General features: G+C 34.7%; 1 protein-coding gene across 3 annotated transcripts; it reads right to left on the reverse strand.

The window, feature by feature from the left end:
* Positions 1–3528: 3528 nt before the first annotated feature.
* Positions 3529–23804, reverse strand: LOC112503889 (DNA damage-binding protein 1). 3 transcript variants are annotated; one of them, XM_025107867.1, is made up of 20 exons: positions 22720–22753; positions 20482–20558; positions 18917–19053; positions 18509–18568; positions 18315–18406; positions 16016–16067; positions 15821–15883; positions 15635–15684; positions 14321–14396; positions 13629–13838; positions 13181–13287; positions 12900–13008; positions 11537–11737; positions 11208–11423; positions 9601–9711; positions 7215–7490; positions 6621–6895; positions 6069–6420; positions 5638–5922; positions 3529–4305 (listed from the first exon to the last, which is right to left on the reverse strand). In XM_025107867.1, exons 4-20 carry the CDS (start codon positions 18563–18565, stop codon positions 3724–3726), a joined length of 3114 nt encoding a protein of 1037 aa, XP_024963635.1. In that variant the 5' UTR covers positions 18566–18568; positions 18917–19053; positions 20482–20558; positions 22720–22753; the 3' UTR covers positions 3529–3723. The 3 variants fall into 3 exon arrangements, with proteins under 3 accessions (XP_024963635.1, XP_024963633.1, XP_024963634.1); XM_025107865.1 differs by lacking the exons at positions 18917–19053; positions 20482–20558 and adding an exon at positions 23575–23804 and having other exon boundaries at positions 22720–22768; XM_025107866.1 differs by lacking the exon at positions 20482–20558 and having other exon boundaries at positions 22720–22768.

Genomic DNA, 23804 nt, shown 5'->3' on the forward strand with positions numbered 1-23804 from the left:
GAATCGCTCCTTTCTTTTTTCTCGATTTATGGTATTTTGTCTTCTTTTTTCATTTCATTCTATGTTATTTACCAATATTTATTTATAATTTTATATGTCCTTTCAAATATTCAAATATATTTGTTTTTTTATCCTTATTTTGATTTATTTTTAATGTAAAATCAACACATTAATTACTAAGCTTTTTATTTTCTTGCAATTTTAATTTTATATTAGTTTTTTATAAATAAAATTAGAATCAACCTATCAATCCTTATTCTATCTATTCATTTTCATCTCTCACACCCTCTCAAATTCTATTTATATCTTATACATGTCTGAGGGGCCGTTTACTAAACGTTTACCCGGTAAGTACTTAAAGAGTAATTTTTCTCACCGGTTGAACATGGCAAGGGCCAAGAATCTTACCCGGTAAGAACGATGATAAGGATGGAGAGTCTTACCCGGTAAGTGAGAGTGGCGACTCTTGCCCGGGTAAGCGCTTACCAGGTAAATTGTTGTATAGGGGAAACGTTTTGATGTACTATAATTTTACCCAATAAAATAAATTATAGTGTTGACTCCTAACATTAAGCACTTACCGGGTAAACATTTAGGTAAACGGCCCCTAAATTTATTTTCTTTCTCTTTGGTTTTTCTTCTATTTTACTTTTGATATTCTTTATAGTTTTTTCTAGTTTTTTCACTTTTTCCATAATTTTGTGTATGTTTGTATCGTTATTTAGATTGCATTATAGTTTTTATGCATTATGTCATGAAGATTTGAAGAAGTCTTCAAGTTCAGTATTTGATTTTAATTTTTTTCGTTGCAATATAAGATAATAATTATATATATTTATATATTTTTTGTTTCATGATTTTGATTGCATTATAATTTTATTTATGTATGTATCATGATTTTGTTTGCATTATAACTCTTATGTATTAGGTGAAGATTTGAAGTGTTCAAGTTCACCATGTAATTTTTACTTATGTTGAGCGTTTTTTGCTTTGCAGGTTCTCGATTTCTTTAACTTTTATGTATCAAGTCTTGAAGATTTGAAGTTTTCAAGTTTGGGTTGTGGAAGTTTATGATTATGATCTAAGGTAAAGATTTATGCATGTTTGTTTTGTTATTTAGATTGTATTAGAATGTTATGTATGTTTGCATCATAATTTTGATTGCATTATATTTTTAAGTATGTTCTTATCGTAAGTTTAATCATATGATAATTTTATGTATGTTTATATTGTGATTTTGATTGCATCATAATTTTATCTTTTGGGTTATAAAGATTTGAAGTCTTCAAGTTTGGTATGTGATTTTTTACTTATCGTATGGTTGGTCCATTAACTATTATGTTTTAAAAGTCAATGTATGTTTTGATGATGAAAAAATGGTACATGTTCACTATCTTTTTTGGTGTTTATACATCATAATCAACATCACACAAAACTAAGTTTTTGTCGTCAAAACTAAGGGGTTGTTTGTTTACCTCTTAATAGTTCCATTAAGAGGCAACCTCTGAATCATTAAGAGGTGAATCTTGTTTGGCAAAAAAAAGTCTGCCTCTTAATGATTCTAAAACCCTCTTAATGATTTTGTATCCTGTATCTCCCTTAACCATTAAGTGCCATAATTTCATTGTACACAATTACCAAACAATTATATTTCATTTTGCACTATATCATGAGAGCCTCTTAATCATTCTGCACCAAACCATTCAGCAATTGTCAAACAGCCCCTAAGACAATAGTAATTTCCATGTCTATGATGAATCCAATTTAAATTTTAGTTGTTCGTTCGTTGGTCAACCATGATTAGCTATTGCTTACAACAATCGGTAAGTCTATAATATAACGAATGCTATTGCTTATATACATTGCATTGTATGATTCCTCAAGATTATATAATATTATATTTCATTCAACAATTAATAAAATACTTTTAATTTATTTTGTATTATTTATTCGTATTATAAATTTCGTTATATCACTTCCTTTATTGTGATTGCACATCTAACTATTCAAATGACTATATGTACATGAATTTATTTATAAAAATCTGGAAAAGAAGTGTTACAAGCTAAAATACCTACGGTAGTGCTCAATAAGCATACAATACTTGCTGGTTGCGGCTAACAATTTTTAATACAAATTGAACTTCAACGAATCATTGTTTTCTAACCGAAAAATATAAAATGTATGAAGTTCTTTAGTTACAAGAAACAATATCAATGAAAAAAATTGCATCAAAAACACCTAATGCAATCATCGTCTCATATTACAATTTATTATAAAATTATGTTTCACTTTAATGTGATTATGTATATTCTAACAAAACAAATTCATCATTGTGCAACACGCGGTGTGTGAAGTAAGAACCAATGAGTTGTTCAATGAGAAGTTTTCTATCATATTCTTTTTTTATTTTTTTATTTTTAATATACAATCAACACATTAATTGTTAAACCTTCATTTTCTTACTTTTTTAACTTCATTTTTTTATAAATGAAATTTGAAATCCACAATACATAAAACTACATATATTTTTATTTATATCAATAAATGTATATTTTTAGTTACATGAAAATTAAAAAAAATAAATCATCAAAATCAATCAACATATATCAAAATACATTAAATTTCTCAATCAATCAATATATCAATATAAAATTAAAAATATATCAAAACGAAAGTTTTGAAAGTATGTTACACAAAATAGGAATCAAGTTAAAGTACGTTTTTTTCCAATCGATTTGCCCTAAATTTAATTATAATAATATAACAGAACTACAAAAATTATACAAAAACTGAAAACTTTTAAATCGTAAATTTGATACTTACATACATTTTTTCATATTTTTATGGGGTCTTAGAATTTATATTTTATCCAAATATAAAAATACTATTGTTTTCTCAAAATCATATTATAAAATTGAAAGAGACAAAGAATAAAAAAACATTAAATTGAGATTTATCTTGCTAAATAGAGAACTAAAATATACATATTTTTTAAATTCATTTAACTTCAATATTTTCTCTATTTAAAAAAAATCAACATTACTCATATTATTAAATATTTTGTAAAATTGTCATCTTAATAAACTTCTAAAATTTTCTATTATACATTTTGTCATTGGTGGAAAGTGGAAACGATAGAAAGACAATTTTCTCTTGAACATTCAGTTTTAGAGTTTTGCAAAATTGAAGATGTTTATGCTCTATCTCCATTTTAAAAAAACTATTGGAGCAAAAACTAAAATTTTCATTTTTTTCTATTTTAAAGTATCTGTTCGGAATACGTTACGACCCCAACCTATCGCGGTTAACAGGTTATGTGACCAGATATAGCAGTTACTACCGATTATGACATCTTATAACTAGTAGAAGGATCCGCTTAACCGGTTTTGAAAATAAATGATATACGACTCATTCTTTTTGAGCTAAAGTAGCTCCTGTTACATCGTTTCCCAAACACCCAACAGATAAAGGCTTTTCTTTTATCCCAACAAATAAAAGGATAGTTTCCGTAACTAACGGCTTAACTTCTATTCAACCGCTATAACCAATTTTCAAATTTCAAGAAAGAATAAGATGCAAAATGCAAGTTCATACCCCCATTCTCTTTTTTTTTTCCTTTTTCATTATGCAACAAGATGACATGATACAAACCAAACATAAAGAAAAGTGCAAAGTTTCAAAAGTTTCAAAAGAGTTTTTAGAGAAAAAAACTTGAACCAACTAATGCAACCTTGTTAACTCTTCTACTCTCTTCATAAGCTCCTCCACCGAAACATTCATAGTTTTTGAAATCTCTTCCATTCGGCTCCTACCCAGATCAAGAAACGACTCGATTAAATCTCCGTCCAAGAAATTTCTCGAGTCCACGGTTTTCTTTTCACTATAAAACGATCTCCATTGCTCATGGCTCAACCCTCCGACGCCTTTTATAACCTTCCTCAAGTTTGTTTGAAGTTTCTCCATGAAAACATACTGGTCCTGAGGGAGGGAGGCGATGACGCCGATAACACCGTTGACGGTTCCAAAAATGATGGTCGGGATTTGGCCGACATCGGAATCTGGCAAACGCATCACGAGGGAACCGTGTCGGAAGCGGTTCACGAATTCACCGAGATGGTATTCGCCGACTACCTCTAGACGGCCGCGTTCCTCATCGGTGGCGCCTTCGCTGTTTTTACGGACGGTGAAAAGGTTAAAGTTGTTCTCAGCACCAAGATAAATGTCATCGTCGAGAATCTCTACGGCTGACATCCAGTTCGCATTGTAATCACGGGCTCGTTCCTCTATAGCGCCTTCCTCATGCTGAAATCAACAGCAAATGAATCACGTAACGCACAAAAATATAACTCATAGTCTGTTACTATACTCCCTCCGTCCAAAGATAAATGATCATAATCAAAAAGGCACAGTTTCAGATTATTACAGATTTTAATCAACTACATGACAATTTTACCTTTTAGCAATCGAGAGTAATGAACTTCTCCATCTCATAATTAAGAGTAGAATTGGAAAATACACTTATTTTGGGAGAAAATAAAATAGAAATGTGGACACTTGTTTTGGGCCAGAGGAAGTAATAGAGAAGCAGATAATAAAGTTTCAGTTTTATGCATACAATTTTACTCACTGAATCAGACACAAATACAGTGCAGTATCAGAACTTTATGGGTCTTAATGGTCGGCTTTGACATCCTTTCCTAAACGACAAGCATCAGAAATGGTCACATTGCATCTTGGATTATGGAGAAGGTTTTAGAATAAGACCATATAGGTCATGTAAGGAGATTTGATGCAGGACGGAATTATGCAACACCAGGGATTTGAAGAATTACTCTTCAAAACCCTAGGGATCTCTTGCATTTTCGGATCTAAGATATTTGGCATCACATCAAGAATTGAAAGCAAGCTATAGACTGGCTTACAAATAAAAAACCCAGTTTATGGAACAGCCCATGGAAACCCAACGTTTAATTAACAAGACAAAGCTGAGAAAAATTGTAGAACCTAATGAACCTCACCATCACCAATACCGATTGCCAACAGACAAATAAGTAAATTTGCAATGATCTTTCCCAAAAAAAGAAAATTTTGCATTTCCTGATAAAAAAAGTCCTGCGTTCTTTGGGACATAGGGTGTATAAACTATAAAGGTCATTGTGATTCCTATCAAAACTGTCGTGTCAAAAAGCCGCATTTCCACTATTTGTTTGAGAGCATCATGATTCTCATAGTTTGCCAATATGGCATAGAGAGAAAGCACAAGTGACTACCAAAGTCAAGTTATAAGGCAATGTATAGAAACTTACAGTTGATATGAAAGAGATGGTATTGAAAAACGAACACAAATCAGCATTATAATTGTTACGTAATATAGAATACGCAACTCCAAATATGGTCCTATGGTGGTGCAACTATGTATTAAAGGCAATGGCAAAATAGAAATTAGATTATGGTTATTACCATTTGTTTGTCTTTTGTGGTCATGCAATAGGGTCTCAACAAATAACCAGCAAAACGAACTTAAAGCTTTGGTTAACTAGAAGTAACAAGAAGTATACAGGTTACTTTTATTGTATTGAATAGATGCACAAAATCGAAGAGTGTTGGTAAAGAAGTATAATTAGAGTTGGGTACCTTATATATCAACAGTGAAATTGATTTCATCAAATCACCAACAACGATGAAATCCCCACGAGTTTGTACGTAAAGAGCAAGTATGTGGCCATGATGTCCACATTCAGATTGTAACTCTCGTGTACCATCATCACGAAGCATCCACTTGTACAACTGAATCTTTTGATTTATAGCAGCAAGGAGTTTACCGTTAAAGGCATTCAAGGAGTAGACAGCACCCTTAGTTTCTTTCTCAGCAACTAGCTGTAGCTTCCCATCTTCAACCATGAAAACCAAAATACGGCCCTGCACTTGTTCATCAAAGAAAATAAATATAACAAACATTAAGATGTCTATTAAATAGAAAAAAAAAGAATAAAATATTCTTCTACTGAAACGATAAAAGAAGGTAACAAATTTGTACAAAGTAGCAACATATTTGGGTATCATACCTTTGTTGGTTCATTTTCCTCGGGCATAACATAAGCTGTCCCGACACAGTAATACGCATTACTATCATCTGAGAAAGAGCAACTTAATATGGAACAACCATACTCAAATTGGTCGAGTGAGTAAGTCGATATAAATTCAAATGTCTGGTCATCTAACAGGCGGATGAAGTGCATTTCGGAATCTTCTGTGCTAGACTGATTGTACTTTAGACTACATATGGCAAATGTACGAGACTGTTCCTGATGGCAGATACGTCGTGCATGTTCACCTAGAGGAATTGAACGGATGTGAAGCTTCTGAATATCGTCAATTGTGCCAATTGTTAACTCCCCTTCTTTCGCAATGGCAAGGCTATTACCCATGAGAAAAATATGTTACTAAATAGAACTTTAAAATACTATTCATCAAATACACTAGATTTGTCACATGCATCCTAACTTCTCGAATAAATGTAGTTAATAATTTAATAAAAAGGGATCTTTAGAAAAACCAGATGATCCTATTACAAGTAACGTAAAAGAACATGTAAGCTAGAGTGTGAAGATGGTCACCTGTCTGGAAAAGCAGCTGAATTGAACGGGCACATGTGACTGACTTCTTTCAGGTTCACATTGCTGTAGAGCAACTTCTTGTTACTGCTGTAAATAACCGTTGGTCTATCTGAGGCTGCAAACACATGAGTAGTATTCTTTGATGAAAATGTCCGCAGTGTTATTGGCTGGGTCCCAAGTGACACCTTTTTCCTATCTGTTAATTCACCCGTCGTCGTGTTCAGCAAGAAGTTCAAAAGATGGCCATCTCCAAGGGCACATAATAAGTAAGGTATCTGAAATAAACATTAAACACTCAATAATGATGAAGGCCAGAAAGTTCCACAATAATATTCTCCAAAGCTTATGCTTATGAAGATCAAAGGCATGAAGTTTTATAGCCAAGATCAACTTAATCCTTCAAGGTTCATATGAAGTGCAGAAAGAGGCTACTAAATGAGCTTATATTTTCGCTTGGTCCAAAGGCGACCACAAAACCTCTTATATTTTTCCATTGATTCTAAAATATATAGTTTTAGAACTTCAAAAATCACCAAAAATTCCTGCTTGCATGCCCATAAAATCTATATTAACAGAACTAAAGAAGAATCATACCCCTTCAAAGGCACAAAGAAGAACAGAGCGGGGTATAATTTCACCACCTAAATGTTCCTCAGTGATGAGATTCAGGTCAGGGAGTGAAAATATCCTCACACTAATATCCGTCCACATACCAACCGCAGCAAGGTTACTGAAGTTTGGATTTTCACCAATGGGGTTTATGTCAAGGCATGAGATATCATACTTCAGTTGTGCATGTTTTTTTTCAATCAAGATCCCATCACCAATTTCAAGGTAAACAAGATGACCGCCTCTAGTAGCCAATAGAACCTGTTATGGAAATGATTTTAAGATCGGTCAGCTTGTCTTCTTCAGATAACAAAGTAGGTAGAAAGAAGAGAGATAATAAGATGGGAGATGAAAAAGTTGGGGAATTAAACAAATGAAACACACTTCACATTGAAATAACATCAAGTTAACAATTACTGGCAATGCTTATCAAACATAACAAATCAATAGATTCCAACTAAAAGCTTTTTAAGCCCATCCTATCAAACAGAACTCAAAACCCTGGAATCAAAAACATATGGGGCCCGTTTGGTTTGATGAAATGTTTTTGAGGGATTTGGATTTCATAGAGAGATTTGGAATTGGAATGATTTGGAATTTTTGGTGTGTTTGGTTTGTATGATTTGGAATGGAATTGATTTCCCTTTTTTGTAAATAATTTATAGAAACAAATTAAAAAAATAATCAAATTACCTTTTTATCAATTGATCGTTACAAACAGATGTTTTGAACATATTTCAAAACATTATTACAAGCAAATCCTATGTAGGATTTCAATGAAATCCCGGGATATCAAATCCAAGAAATCCTTCAAACCAAACATGGGATTGGAATGAAATTCAATTCCAAATCCCTCCAAATCCAATAATGTCCCACAACCAAATGGGACCTTGGGATAATAATTTCAAATGCTTCATGGATATATCTTTTGAGAACACAACTGGACATATTGAGCAAGTCTGAGAAAGCAAGTAGCAACAAAATTATTAGCATAGAGTACATTCAAGATAATCAATAATAAGTTATATAACATTCCAACCATATAGTCCAGTACCATCCAAGTTTTGCTATAATAAACATCTGAAGTTCAGAAAATGAATTTTGCTGATTGACACAAGGCTAGAAAGCCAGTCTTTTTGCCCCCTCTTTTTATTCCTCTACCAAGGGGTGGGTGGGGATCTGATCCTAAATCCTAATTGTGGCTGACAGACACCATTTCATATTGTACAAGAAGAAATAAACCACTTGTGGTCCCATAGTCATTGATGCCACCTCAAATCCCACAAACAGAAGAGCCACGTACAGACCTTTGTAGCCATGCTTATAAGATTAAAATGTTTGACCATCCACTATGACCTCAACTGATACTTTAAAATGATGTCTTCGGTCAAGAAATGATCAGCTCTGAGAAAAGTCTTCAATCATTGTAGATGGACCCAGTAGTCATTGTGTACACACAGATATCATTTCTTTGTTTGCATCAATTTAGTTACTTGAAGTACTTAAGAGAATGTATTTGCAAGGTTTAGCACAGAAGTATATTTATGCGTCAGAGCTATCGAGGCTTCAGAACGTTTTACAAGTATCTTGTTTCCGTATTAAGATCATAATGATGATATATTCATATGTGAAATTTTTGACCGTATAGCTCACAGTGTTCTTTGGCATGAACAAGAGAGATGCAGAGAGAGGTCAACCATTTATAAAGGAGAAGAATGGAAGATCCTATCCTAGTTGGGCTTGTTTGTACCTATGAACAAACAAGTGAACAAACCGAAATCCTTCCTCGCTAATATTGATCAGCGTGTTTTTGTAAAGAATATTGTGCAGGTTCAACATACGGGATACAACCTCAGTTGCTTGACACATACCGCCCTGTTGGTTGTGCAGCCTGCAGGTCCTATGAACAAACCCCGATAACCTAAGATAATGTCTATATTTAATTTTCTTTTATTCCACTTACTCCGTTGGTTGACACATATCGCTCAACGAATACTGGGGCTACCGCAATAGCTTTAATTCTGGATCTTATAACAAAGTGGGTACTGACACTGGAAACTGATCATTTTAATTCACATGAGCCCAAATATGAGAGCAAAATGACCAGTGTATACAGTAACTGATTCACTGTCTTGACTCTTAAAACAGTTAGTTTAAACTAGTGTGATAAGGATAGCATCTGGCTACAACAGGAAATAGAAAGGAAAAAAAACAACAGTTTGCCAAACAAAAAGATACCAAAGTAGCAGGTGATTCTTAGATGCATGAAGTGCCACATGATGGAATAACAATACATTAGGCATCCATCGCCAAACACCACATAGAGTAGACATGTTTTAATTAAAATTTCAATGGCTCAAGTGTGATGCACCTGAGTAGCATTAGCTGTGGCAACATTTATGGAGTAATCAGCAGGTGCATGCCATTCATGTCGTAGCTCTCTTGATGTCGAACTGACCAGTCTCACAGAGCTTGAAGTAACCTGAAACATGATTTACTACACGTTTAAGTTAAGAAAATATTTAGAAGAAAATCAATCAAGCATGGTACAATAGCAGACAGACATAAGGAGGCAGCATATGAAGGTATCCTTTATTATATATACTCCATTACACAGGTCTAAAGAGTATAACTGCCAAGCATAAGGCAAAACCACTAAAGTGGATGACATATATGCTACCCACTCGTATGGAATACCTTGCAAGTGAGATGATAAGTGAGAAGTGCCAACTGATTAAAAAAGGACATAGTTATGCTATTGAAGAAGGGCATAATCTAAGCCAGCCAAACAGAAGTCTTTTTGAGAAATTGTGGTATCAAATACACAAACATCATCATGTCACAAGCTTTGGGATCAATCAATCATTAAAAAGGAAAAGGCAAAATAATTTTTGAGCTCTCTGTATAAATAAAAAGAAGAAATAACTTCTGCACCACAAAAAGAGCAATAGGGGTTCACAGCATGCAGAAATTCTTCACATAATCAAAGGTAGGGAAGGATGAAGGGAACGTGGAGTTGTGGAGTCTGAGTATCCTAAATCCTGAGTTCAAGTAAAACCTCTTTTTACATTACATTCCAGTATACCCAATTCAGCACAAAATAACATCTAAAATTAGAGTGACTGAACATCTGCTTTATGTCTTCATTTTCCTCTTTATAAGTGGCAAAGGAATGAAGTATTTGCAAGCTAGCTATAGAACATAAACACCTTTAACTGGATACTAAGGCCAACAGAAGCACGTGATGGTTAATGTTCTTGATATTTTTGTTCACCATTCCATTACTTCAACCATCAAGTAGATAGAGTTCATCAAGTACAAATTTCAGATCACTTTCTTCATGAAACGATGTGGCTTTTATCAAAACCAATTAGATAAGCCGTAGGCTCTAAATAAACCAATAGAAAAAATATTTAGATGTGACTAGCATTCTTAAGCATGGATTGTCCTACGACATCCTCCTATATGAGGCCAAGTCCATTGGTATATTCAACTGCTCAAATTTAACTTGACCACTAACATTTAGCTCGGTAAGAGCCTAACTCATACCCTCTGACCCTCCCTTTGCCAATAGAATTCCTCTCCCACTGGCACACCCGAAATTACTATGTAGAAGATGGCTCAAACCATCTCATTCAGCCTAGAATCATCACAACGAGATTTAAGTAAAAATGAAAATGTCCATTTTATAAGGTCATCAGTCAGAGGCAGCCAGTGTATGCACTTCAACTTCACTTCCACTTTGGTGATACAACAATAGCCATATCAGCAAACTAGCAAAGGAGAAAATACATGCCTTCACAAATCACAACAGGAAGCAACATCAACTCTAGGAATCTTACCTATTTGACAGTCATGGTGTTTGCTTTAGGTCAACTTGAAAGATGAAGAATCCAAAGAATCAGCATATAAAAGATTTGGCAGAAACAAAATCAACCATCACAATTTGCAGAGATAATCATACATGCTTATGCATACCTGAACAAGTTGATTATGCACAGCATCATGACAGAACAAAGTCTGTACTTGAGAACAAAAACCCTCAATCTCAGTTTCCTCTAGCTCATCCTCTAGATTCATTGCCAATATCCGAGTCTCACTAATGAAGCTAACAACCAAGAATGTGTCATACAGATCATCTGTCGCTGATCTTAGCGACCACATTCCTTTGATACCTTGTAGTTCCACAGATGCCTTAAAAATGGAAATTGCCATCGACAATAAATAATCGAACTTACAAAGTATTAGACGAAAAAGAACCTAAGGACAAAGAAAAGAGAAAAGGCCAATCAAATGAAAGTTCATACCTGTTCGTTTATCCCAATCCCGTTTCTAACAATGCGAAGGGAACCATCTTTATATGCTCCTGAGCAAGTCACAACCTGCCCTTGACCTTGCCTCTCTAAATCTACCACACAGAAGTCAACAATTGGGCCCAAGTTGACGTATCTTTCTAGCACTTCCACATAAGAACCTTTTGCATCAGGCTGAAGATTCAACTTAATGAGCTGTAATGTACAATGGAGAAAACAACTTGAATGAGATACTATACCTCAAAATTAACTTAAAGGCAGAAACATTGTAGTATGTAAATACAAATTGCATACTATTATAGCAAAGAGATGACATTAAAGTGCATAGCAACTGCTGTGAGAAAGTGAGGGAGAGAGGAGGATCGTACTGTGAGAGAGACGGGAGGAGAGGCACAGTCAGAAAAAAATAGGGATCATTAGAATATATTAAGAAAAGCAAGCAGTTAAAAGAGGAGTACACCTCGGCTCCGCCTCAGAGCCTCCCATTGCCACCTCAACCACACAAGGCATCGTTCTCATACAGGGCAGCAGAGGCACTGTCATATACGATTTTGGACAGCCTCGCCTTGAGGCATAMGCCTCAATGTTTTTTAAACCATGTAAGTGATAGTGATGCATTTTTGCTTTTGAAAAGATTCAGTTAGAATAAGAAGGCAAAAAAGATGATTTAATATATTATTTGGATTTTATACGTGTGTTCTTCCTGTTTCCGTTTTCCATAAGTGAATATAGGAAGTGCAGATGGTAGGTCGGGTGTGCACGTTCAACCAAAGGCATCATAGAGATCAGCAAAAGCTAACACTCTGGCCATTATAGTTCGAGCAATGCATGGATAGCGTACAACCTATGGGATTCTGAGCCAAAAGGGTTCCTAACAAGTTGAAGACCAACTCATTACTTATTAATACTTGTAAGAAATGTCTCAGGAATAAAAGTATATTTGAGTTTTCATTACCTAATCTTTTTCCTACAAAAGATACTCATACAAATGATTGCTATTCCATTTTTATCACAATTAAATGATCTTTTCTAATACCATTTGGTTATTTTTAACAAGCAAATCATATCTAAAAAAGATCAACTTGTGTTACACAAAGCATCTGACTATGCAGCGTACTGCATGCATCTTCTCACTCTACTTGGTAAAATCCAGTTGACATAACCCAAAATCACCACTGTTATCTACTAACAGCGACACCAAGACATAGGAACTTAAATCACAAGGCCAGCTATTGAGTAATCAGTAATAAAGGATTTTTATCTAAAACTTTGGCACATCAATATTTCATCTATTATATCTTTACGATGGAGAAAATCACAACGCAAGTTGACTAATTAACAGGCATTGTTTACATACCTGGGAATCTCCATAGCTCGAACCAACGTATACAAATGCATTATCAAGATATGATATAGTTGATGCAATTGAAGTTTCCCCAAGAAGCTCAATTTTGAGTCCAGTAACTCTAGAAATAACAGAGAGAGGGTATATTTTAGAGCAATCAATCACAATAACATCAAGCAGGCTTAAATGAACATCCTCGCTAACATTAAAAAGAATGCAAGATAAAGGTCCAATCAGTGCAAAGAAAAGAATACAATATAACTTATATTTAAACAAATAGAATCATAACTCACTTCTCTTTCTCATGGGCTATGACAAGCAAGTGAAGGAGCCCACTATGGTCACCAAGTAAATACCTGGAACCATCCGCATCCACCCTTCCATAGGCTCTAGTAATAGACTACAAGTTCATATGACATACATATCATCAATCAAGAATAAGTATTTAGAAAATGTAGTGTGAAGTGAGAAATGGTGAAACTAGAAATACACAAATATAAAAAAATATTTAAAAAAAAGGAATCGAAGGTTCATTGGCAAAGACAACTTATAAATTGTTAAGCATAAATCTAAGTGGGGGACAAGTCTTTTTGTTTTATGTGTGCAGTGAATCATTATTTTTCTTTCTTTTTTTCCTTTTTGGGGGTTTTGGAGGGGGGAATAAGAAGATACATCATAAGGATCAAATACAAGGTGCTTATGGATACATTGGATAAAGTCGAAGAAGCTCCACTGACTTACAGGTCTAATTGGTATTGCTTTAAATGCAGAGGCGCTACAGTACACAATCGTCTCCTCTCCAATGATTAACACACCACAAAATGGCGGTGGAACTGGTATTAGCAAATCAGCCCCATTATCAAGATTGTTCTGAGACCAAGGACCTTCAACAAAGTCTTTATCCTTTAAAGAAACCTCGTAAGTTTTTACATGGCGAGCATCCTTATTATCCTGAAACCAAGAAAGCAACAAGGAAGCATAAGTACACATTTGATGTTTCATTCTTGAAAATGATTTTTAATTCTCTTTGAATAACAGAGTTGGTCACTGCAAATTTGGAAGCTTCATACTTGATACAATACTAAAAGATAAGCCTTTGATAATATCCACGATTAGCATTACCTCAGAATCTAGAATGTGCAGATCACATGGCTTCCGTAATTTATAACACAAAAACAAACCTTTTAAGGATGTAAACGTAACTTTATAGCCTAAATACACAACTAGTAAAGATGATGATGTTGATGGGAAGGAAAAAAAAATTTAAGTGCTAGAATTTTTTTCAAAAGGGTGTACATCTGACACTTCTAATATTCTTTTTCTTTTCCATCATTAACGCAACAATAATAAACTTCCCAGAAAGTTAATTGTGAAAAAATAGAAATTCCTGTGGAACTGATTGCAAGTTATAGAAACCTTGTAAAGAACCCAACCTGATAAAGAACAACTATTGTAGGCTTTGGACAACCATACAGAAATTTGATATCCAAAACTTGAAGCTCTTCTAGCCTGAAAACAACTCAACATGCATACACAAGGACAACAAGAAGTCAGTAGCTACCAATGCCAAGTATAACTTCCCTTTGTCCCAAGAAATTGCAATAATTGATTCTACAAGCATCTTAAACAAAGTATGCTGACTATCATGACATACTGCTTAAGTGTTTAAATTATCTTCTTTCATTGAAACTAAAGTAATTGTGTGCGTTCACAATCACTAGCCTAAGACTTCAGCAATGATGATTTGGATGAAACTAAGGCTTATTGATAATTTTTGTCTAAGAAATACATGGCATTTAATACGATTATCCCCAAAAGAAAAGTATTCTAGTTCTAATAAGATAGTGTATATCAATATAGAAATAGAGAATGTGCAGGAAAAGTATTCTAGTTCTAATAAGATAGTGTATATCAATATAGAAATAGAGAATGTGCAGGACTTTTGAGGACGTTAATGAACAAATGAGAGAAGAGAAACATATGACGAGGGAATTCAAATCCCAGCATATATTTAGATAAGTGACTATGTCCTTATCAGAAAAATAGAGTATCTAACTTCTATAACAACTATATAGCTCTCCATTACATATTTATTTGCGAAACAAGGAAATTTGCTTTTTAGAAACAAAGAACATGCTTAAGTAAAAGAAACAAAACCGAATCTCATTTACTGAGAATTGGTGCTCTCTCCTTCCTTCCCACATTGTTTGTCATTTTCTCCATTCCAATACACAATTGGGTCTGATATTCACAAAAATAATAATCAATTATGTTGTCTTAAACTTGGTGACAGTGTTGATTGTCACAATGTTATCAAGGGGAGATGAGGAAGGAGAGATTTTACACCACTTCTAACCATGCATCTGTAATCTAAATAAATGATTGCTTTTATAGCTCAAACATCAACACTTAGGACAAATGTTGAGGAACCTGAAGGCTCTCAATTCAAGCCTCATCTGCAGGTAGCTAATTTTTAAATGGCCTCATAAGTGTTGAACTGTGTATCAAATGTAATCATAGCAGAAGTAACCAAATGTTTAATCTGTTTACAAGGCCAAATTTTAGATCACCACATACCTAAAAATATAACTTGTTTTTAAGACCCTACCAAAGGTGCACTCTATACTGAGATACAAGTGTAATGTGAGTGTCTAAAAGCAAGGGAATTCCACTACAGGGACATCTCAACAATCAATCTCATCGGTGTAATTATCCAAGAACATTAAGCGCCTGCAAGTAACACATACCTGATGTTGAATGCTTCTTTGAGTTGTCCTTTGTTATCAAATGGAATGACCTGAAGAAAAAGAACGGTGTGGGTATTACAGTGGCATAAGGATACTAAAAAGTGAAGTGGGACTTGAAAGCAAAATAATGTCGAAAGTTGATATGAAATACATGGAAGATGGAAGAAGTATATCAGGAGCAACTACCTTGAATAATCCATCATACAGATGGAGCCCAATAAGTCTGCAGTCTGGGTCAATTATGCCAATCTACAAGGATCAAAACAGGTGGGAAGGAAGATATGACGTTAAAAGATAGATAGTAGGCTCTTGCTTGTAATATTGATGCTAAGATGAGCTTGACGCAATCATATATTACTTTTCAAGCAACTTGATATGTACCTGGCCATTGTCGGTAGGTCTGCCTATGCGATCTGAGACGTCACCCATTGCTCTACACAGTTCAGGAGCACATTTTTAAAAACAATCCAGTAATAATCAGATGTCAATATTATCAGATTACAAGATCCCATTAAGCACATCCATTTACTGAAAAATCTAATATAGGACTACAGAAACAATGAACCTTGTTTCATTTTAAGGTCGGTGGCCATTATGCAACCTTGTTTCTATAGTTACAAGTATTGATAGTTTCACAGGCCTTATTTAGAGAGGTGACTTATTTTCCGACTTAACCGTACAACCAGAGCACTTACTTTTTCACTAACAATTATATTATGTGAAATTTAATACGTGTAAGGTTTATTAAACTCACTATTTTCCGTAAGTGGTATAGCATACATACCAATAAACTTAGCTAGGCTGTAGGCCTTTAGCCAATAATTGAGTTCTATAAACCGAACAAAAAATGTGGCCATGTGTGAAATGCCTGAGATGGATTATAAAGTCCATTGAATAACTGCCTCTTATCAAGAACTATGATCAGAAATGAATTGTATCATATTCATTATAATGGGTGTACTTACATTGTTAACAAATTTACAGAAGTCACAGAGAAGTCATATAAAGCAAGATTACATCTAGTTATATTATAATATAAATGAGATACGTATAACAAATTGATTCTCCCTGCAATTTTAGGGGCCTATAATTACTTATTTGTAAAAAATAATATAAGGGTAGATTGCACTCTAGGTCGTGTGAAAATGCAAGAGACAACAATGGTTTCTAAAAAGAACCAGTTCTATTTCAGTCCTATCAATCCATTTCAATCACCTATTGAGCTATCTTAACCCCCTTCAATCAATTATAAGCAACATCTTAATCATTTGGAACAGTGATGTAATAATAACAAGCCTAGACACGATCCCGGCCTTTAACCTAGTGGGTAAGGAAAAGAGCTTGGCATCCTTGCACAACGGGTGTGAAGTTTTGAGGTTCGACCCGCGCACCACCCACCTACCCCCTAGGATAGTTGATTTACCTCCCCCATGATGGTCGAAGACCGGTGGGGGCACTCCAGACAGTGGTGTCCATACCTTTTATGCAGAATGACAATCTTGCCAATTGCATAAAGGGTAAAATAAGCAATAGTGATGGCTAAAACAAGTTCAGGAATTTTCTTGACAATCTCCTCCTAAAGAAGCAATAGTGATGGTTAAGCTTTGCATCTAATGGGATTGAGAAAAGGTGGTTAAATCAGATCCAATTTGTTTCGAGGATTAATGCAACTTCAGAAAAAATAAAAAAAATGAGTCCCCCTACAAGCGATAGCCTCGTCACTCTGTTTCATTTACTTTAGTTTTTTTGCAACTTACACTCGAGTCAAATTTTGCTTAGACCAACCCATGGATATGCCTTCCTTTCTTGGTCCAAGCCACCCTAGCATTGGCCAAATGAAGGTACATGTCAGAAGAAAGAGGGGGCATCTTTCTTACAACTCAATTGTTCTTTCATTCATGCAAGATATAAATTGTATGAAGCTTCAACAAAGTTACATAGAGATACAAGGTATATATGTTGAAATTGTTCCCATCACTTGAGGTCCGGAAAGTTTTTCACTTGTACACACCCAATTTACCACATTACTACAGCAATGTGTTATTTTCCTCACAAGCGACAATCTCATAATCCTTGATCTTTCAATCCTTCACTGCCACACAATATTATCTTTATAATCCAGTCAACACGATCTTGCAAAGCCAGATGAAAATAACATGGAGAAGATAAAATATAGGCAGACCTTTCTGTTTATGGAAAGAAATATGCTAATGGTTCAACAGCAACATGTTGCATGTAGGTTGAACAAAAAATGCAATAAGATGATAAAGTAAACCCGCGTGTTGAGAAGAGACCGGAGCATTTGAACTTTCAAGTTTCAACAGCTAATGTTTATTTGCTATAGTGATCAACAGCAACATATGGCATGTAGTTGAAGAGCCATATATTTATCCAACATATGGCACAATCCCATCAGTGTTGGATCCTTGAATTCGCTTGACGTTCTGTTGATGTTCGAGACCTATATGCTAATGCTCTAAACCACACTCACTATCTACCTAAAATCATCTCAGATGAGTAAAGGAACATAGAAAGTACACAAGTTCTACATACGAAAACATTTTCATATATACTTATAAACTAGATGCAGCAAGAAATGATTCATTACAAATCCATTGGTAAACAAAAGAATATGATTATGCCGTTGAACACATATTTTAGCTTCCATGTAAAATCGAACCTTGTAATAACCTCATTCGCATCAGCATCCCACTGAAGAACACAAAACTTGTATCTTTCTGTTGCAATAAATAGAAGGTCTTGTGTTTCACCCTTCAATAGAAGAAAAAGATACACCAACATCACAATGTGAATGTTGCAACAAATACATCACAACTTCTTTCTTAAAAGACTACAAATTAATCATTTACTCACATGAGGACGAAAAAGTTCCAAGGTTGCAATTCTTCCGTATATTGGCACATCCAACATAGGCTGCATAAAAACAAATATACAATTAAATTGTAGTTGCAAAATAACCAAAGCAAGAGACAGTCTTAAAGTATCAAAATTCAAATACTCACAATGAAAACAGTGCACCTCAAACCACAAAAAGGTAATTATTATTCATAATTTAAAATTAAAATCAGAAGTAAGAGAATTAGGACATGTCTCTTGTATTGTTCAGAGCATCCTAATCTTTACTTCACTGGATAAATCCATTAAATAAATCCTAAAAGGAAAAAATCTGCACTAAATCTTATATTTTAGTGGATTGAACACTTTCACCGCACTTTCTACTCTCTCACAGCACAAGGTAAAAGGCAAATACAAAAGCCACACCTTTTGTGCACATCGGTATCACGCCAACATTTTGAAAATGGTGGGAATGCAAGGCAGTGATCAAGAGAAAGATACACTTTTGATGACCCCACTTGACGAAAGGTAAAAGCCATAACCAAAAGTTTTCTTTATTCATGCTGCAAGTCAACGACATGATTATTATTGGTAAGGATACAACTATGGTGACTATCAGCAGATTGCTATATTAACTTTAACTTCTGGACTACCACGTTCATCCCAAGCTTCTATTAAAATCTTCAGAACTATAAATCTCCAAGTCTTTGTTTTCCATTGATTCAAAAGAAGATGCGCCAACTTCAGATAAATGTCCCATATCTAATTAATTATTCATATAACATTTGATACTGTAAATTCTAGAGAGAAAAAAAATGATCCATCAATTTAGAACATTATCCACCCCAAGAACATAGTTTTGACTTCTGAGTTCTATTTATAAATATCACACTGGTTTCAACTTCGGCAGGTTCTATGGATTTACTAATTGCGGCCTCAAAATCTGCATCTATCTAAAATCAAGGCATAAGATCTTGACCAAAATCCAATTATCATGGTTCATGACTAGCATTTGCATGTAATGCATTATAACCTCTAAGATTTTGTAATAACAGTAGATTAATGACCTACATAATACATTGATGTTGCACATTTGCACGTCCATTCGTAATTAAATGTGAACTACCTATTTACTTAACCGGCCCAGTGGGAGTGTATGAAGTTGTCAATCATAAGCCATCAACTTATCAAAACAGATACCAAAGGGCCTTTGGCCTAGCGCTATGTGAGTCCTTAGCCTCCTAGGAGGTCAAGGGTTCAAACGTCACCAAAAGTGAGGAGGGTGTGTGAGTTTATTTTTCTATTTGTCATATATAAATATTGTATACTTCAAAAAGAAACTCATCAAAACAGATACTATGAAGGGCAATGGCATAAAACTTGGCATCTTTTTATGTCATTTCTAAGTAACACCATGCAATTAAAGTGCAATCATAAGCAGCTTAGTTGTCTTGATAATTAAAACCAAGTGAAGCAACATGCATATGTCTAGAGATCAGGGTTCTATCACCCTCAAAGAAAGAAGACAATTGATATTCTGTGATTTGAAGAACCCACTTAAAAAGTACTTACAAAAATGCAAAAAGAGTGCCAAATCGAAAAAGAAGGATTCCTTACAGAGAAAAAATGAGGGATATATATGCATGTGTGTATAATGCAGTTATATTAATTGCATACAGAAAAAAAAAATAGCATTACTTTCTAGCAAATCATCAAAAGCTTCTTGAGACTGAAGCAGATCATGATTTTGCTTAACTGACTAGTCCAACTCCTTTGAGGGTAAAAGCATCAATCCTTTTATCTGCTTGCTACTTAACTAAAAGAAGGGTATTCTTGAAGGTCTTCAATTTCAACCTCCCCCAACTAGTTCTGGCTAAAAATGTGTTGTTTTTACTTTAGTGATCTATCATTTCTATATGTAATCTTTGGCATCTCTAAGCTGATTCAAACAACCAGAATCAGACACCATAAAAAACATGTGTCAAGCATACCTCCAAAAACTCGAAACTCGTATCACCTATCGTTGAGCAAATCCTACAGGTCATCAGTCCTGCCCATATCCTTTTCGCTTTTGCAAAATAAAATAAAAAGATGATCTAAACACGTGTATGCCCCAGCAGAATTGATTCAGAAGACCTTAGATGAAGTGTAAATAACTAAAATACTGGTAAACATGTGAAAGTTTGTAAATCAAAAAGTATTTCTCATATACATTTCATTGGAAGAAGAGGAGCCATTGATGGGTTTAGTCAGTCTAACCTGGTATCAAAGGTAATAAGAGAATTGTTGGTTTTATTTATTCACCTATTACTTTCTAATGATCATAGTGTCCTAATTGCCTGGCCAACGTTAATTAAAAGAATATAGAATCTTTGTCATATGTAGAGAATGAGTTGACTATACAGATGATCTGATGATGTCATAACTAAGTTGTACATGGACAATCATGTAAGAAAGTTAGTCAATGAGTTCACACAAGACGTAAAAAATCAAGTAAAAATGATAACTTATATCTTTCTCATTCCAACTACCATGTCTATTTATTCGATGAAAACAATTCTACATTTCGGCCTCAGTATTCCTTAATTCTCTTTTTTTTACAAGATTAAGGATATTGTATTATGTTCTTTTACCATTAATAGGTTTCTCCTTCTAATTTGATTTGCATCACTCATGTGTCATCCTCTTATCATAGCTTGAACAGGATTCATTATTAACTCCAACTAACCAGATGGAGAGACATTTAGTCAAATTGGGATTGGAATAAAATTCGAAGTTGTATACTAGCTAAAAAGTGCACATGCAAACAGTTTAGTTAATTTAGAAAGCCTTGAAGCAAGATGTAGCATCAATGTAAATGGTGTGCTTATTTTTAGAAATGAGACGTATCATATATGCATTACGCTGATCACCATCTCCAAGTTATTTATAACCATAAATCATGATCTTTGGGAGGGTAAAGTTTACCCTTGCTAGCTTAAAACAACTAGCAAGCTTTTTCCAGTTATAGAAGGGGTAGAGTTTCCACAACAAAATCTTAGGTTCAAATCCAGCCCCACCCACCCTACCCTAGGGCACGGCAATTTACCTACCTCATGATGGCCGTAATGTAAGGGTTCAAATCTTGCCAAACAAAACCAACAATGATCCTGTAGCTCCAAAAATGCAAATACAAGCTCAATCACAAACAACAAATGCACAATAACTCAGCTACAACAACTATATGGCTATCCAAGCATAATTTACCAACCAAAAGCTAAATCCAAGGCAATATAACCACAAACACGCTAAAGTAGTAAAGCAAGTAACAAGGCACGAGATTTGACGTGATTCCACTACCGTCGGGTAGTACACATCCACCAGGAGAGAGATATCACTTGTATTAATAGACCAAATGAAGTATAAAGCAACTTACAATAGAGATCGATCACCCAAAAGCTAGTAGAAAGCCAAATGGCATAAGCTCTCCTCTCTTTTCTCTATCTCGAAAAAACACAAAGTGCTCTTTTCTAAAAACTTGATCAAAACTGAAATATAAGGCTTTTATATGACAAATGTGAACAAGGGGGGCCCAGGACCATAAGGGGTGAAAAACCCCAAAATGTGCCAAATAATTCGTCCAAAACAAGGCCCATGCAGGTCTATGCGACCTGTGCACGCGATAGTGGCCAGGTCGCGTACACAATGCCACAATCCCGAGAATTGTACCACAGGTGGCCTACATGATCCAGGTGTCATGCAATAGTCAGATCACGTAAATGGGGTGGCCAGATCGTGTAGGGGTCATGCCCTGTTCCTGTTCCTCTTTTGTGCAGCAATGAAAATCAACAGATTAGTATGATGGGGGCACTCTTGAGTGTGGCGCAAACCCTTTTTCCACGACAATTACAAGATTTTGTCTCTAACTGGTAGAAACCCAATAGAAAAGACCAAAAAGTGAGCTTCCAGGATAATTGACCTTTGCTTGCTCGATTATTCGTTAAATCAGTGCATCATTACCTAGAATCTATTGCGGAAACCATTTCAAGTCTTATCAATTGGTGTAGAGAATCCAACTATTGCCTAAAGGTATTTTACTCATACAGGTTAATCAAAGGGCAAAGTTGTGCAACTAGACATACACCCATGTAATTTGAACCAAAAAACATACAGAATCCCTGTCAAAACAAATGGAAACTATTGAATGTATAAGAATCAGATATCTAAATATCACTTGAGCACAAACCCACCTGCAAACCTTGAGGAGTAAGTAAATGAATCTCAATACGGGTACATTTCCTGAAAATTGCACAGTGCACAAAAATGAGTCACAAGATGATGCAATTCATGTATCTTTTTTGCTTTGGAGAATAAATTGCAAAAATTACAGGAAAAAAAAAGGCTACAAGTAAACTGCAAAAGTCTGTGACATCAATTAAAAGAACTGCACAAAATGGCAGGCAGAAAAGCATATTTCACACGGCAATGGATTTGCAGCCTACCCTCTGAATTGCCAAAAAGAGGATAAACTTTGGAATTCTAGGTCAACCCTGGTATTGATCAAATGCAAAAAAAGAAACGAGACATATAAACTTTACTTCAAATTTAACAACAGGCTTTCTACCCACCATGTCAAATGTCATATTCTGGGTATTTTAAGCTTCATATATTTTAAAGCAACTAGAGTCTAGAGATTTTGATAGAAACTCATAAGCACCTGGAGATGCCTCTAGAATCCCTAACAGAAAACCTAGCTAAGGTAATAATATACTCACCATCTCCTAGACTAACCGAGCCTTCTACGCTTCTAGCATGAGCCCTTTAGCATCCGGTTGGGTCAACTAAAAGAAGCCTTTCGTTTTCTCTACCTCTTGGTCGGTATTTACATTGTTTTCTTGTGAGATCTTTAACAGAAAAATCAAGAACACTTCTACCCTCTTTCAGGAATTCATTTCCCCCAAAATCATCAAAATTTTCACACATAATCGCTCAATTTTCTGCATCCAATTCATGAAACTCAAATATTTTTTATATGTTCGTAAAACAATACAAATTTCAATGAAATATAGAAACTAAAAATCCAAAAACACAAGGATGAAACTTACGCTATAATAAGATTCAGTTCTTGTGGACCAGTGAAATTGCCGACGCATGAATGAGTGACATTCGTTGGTTTATGAGCCGTAACAACGTAATTATATGTACTCATCGCTCTTCCAGCGTGTGTATGTGTGTGTGTATATATATATATATATTAGACGACTGAAGATCTCCACTGAAATGGAACCCTAAAACCCTTTCTTCCTCTTCCTTCTTCTTCCTCCTCGACTTTTGT

This window comes from Cynara cardunculus, unplaced genomic scaffold (genome assembly GCF_001531365.2).
Source record: "Cynara cardunculus var. scolymus isolate 2C unplaced genomic scaffold, CcrdV1 Un_Scaffold_4054, whole genome shotgun sequence".
NCBI classification, from domain to species: domain Eukaryota; kingdom Viridiplantae; phylum Streptophyta; class Magnoliopsida; order Asterales; family Asteraceae; genus Cynara; species Cynara cardunculus.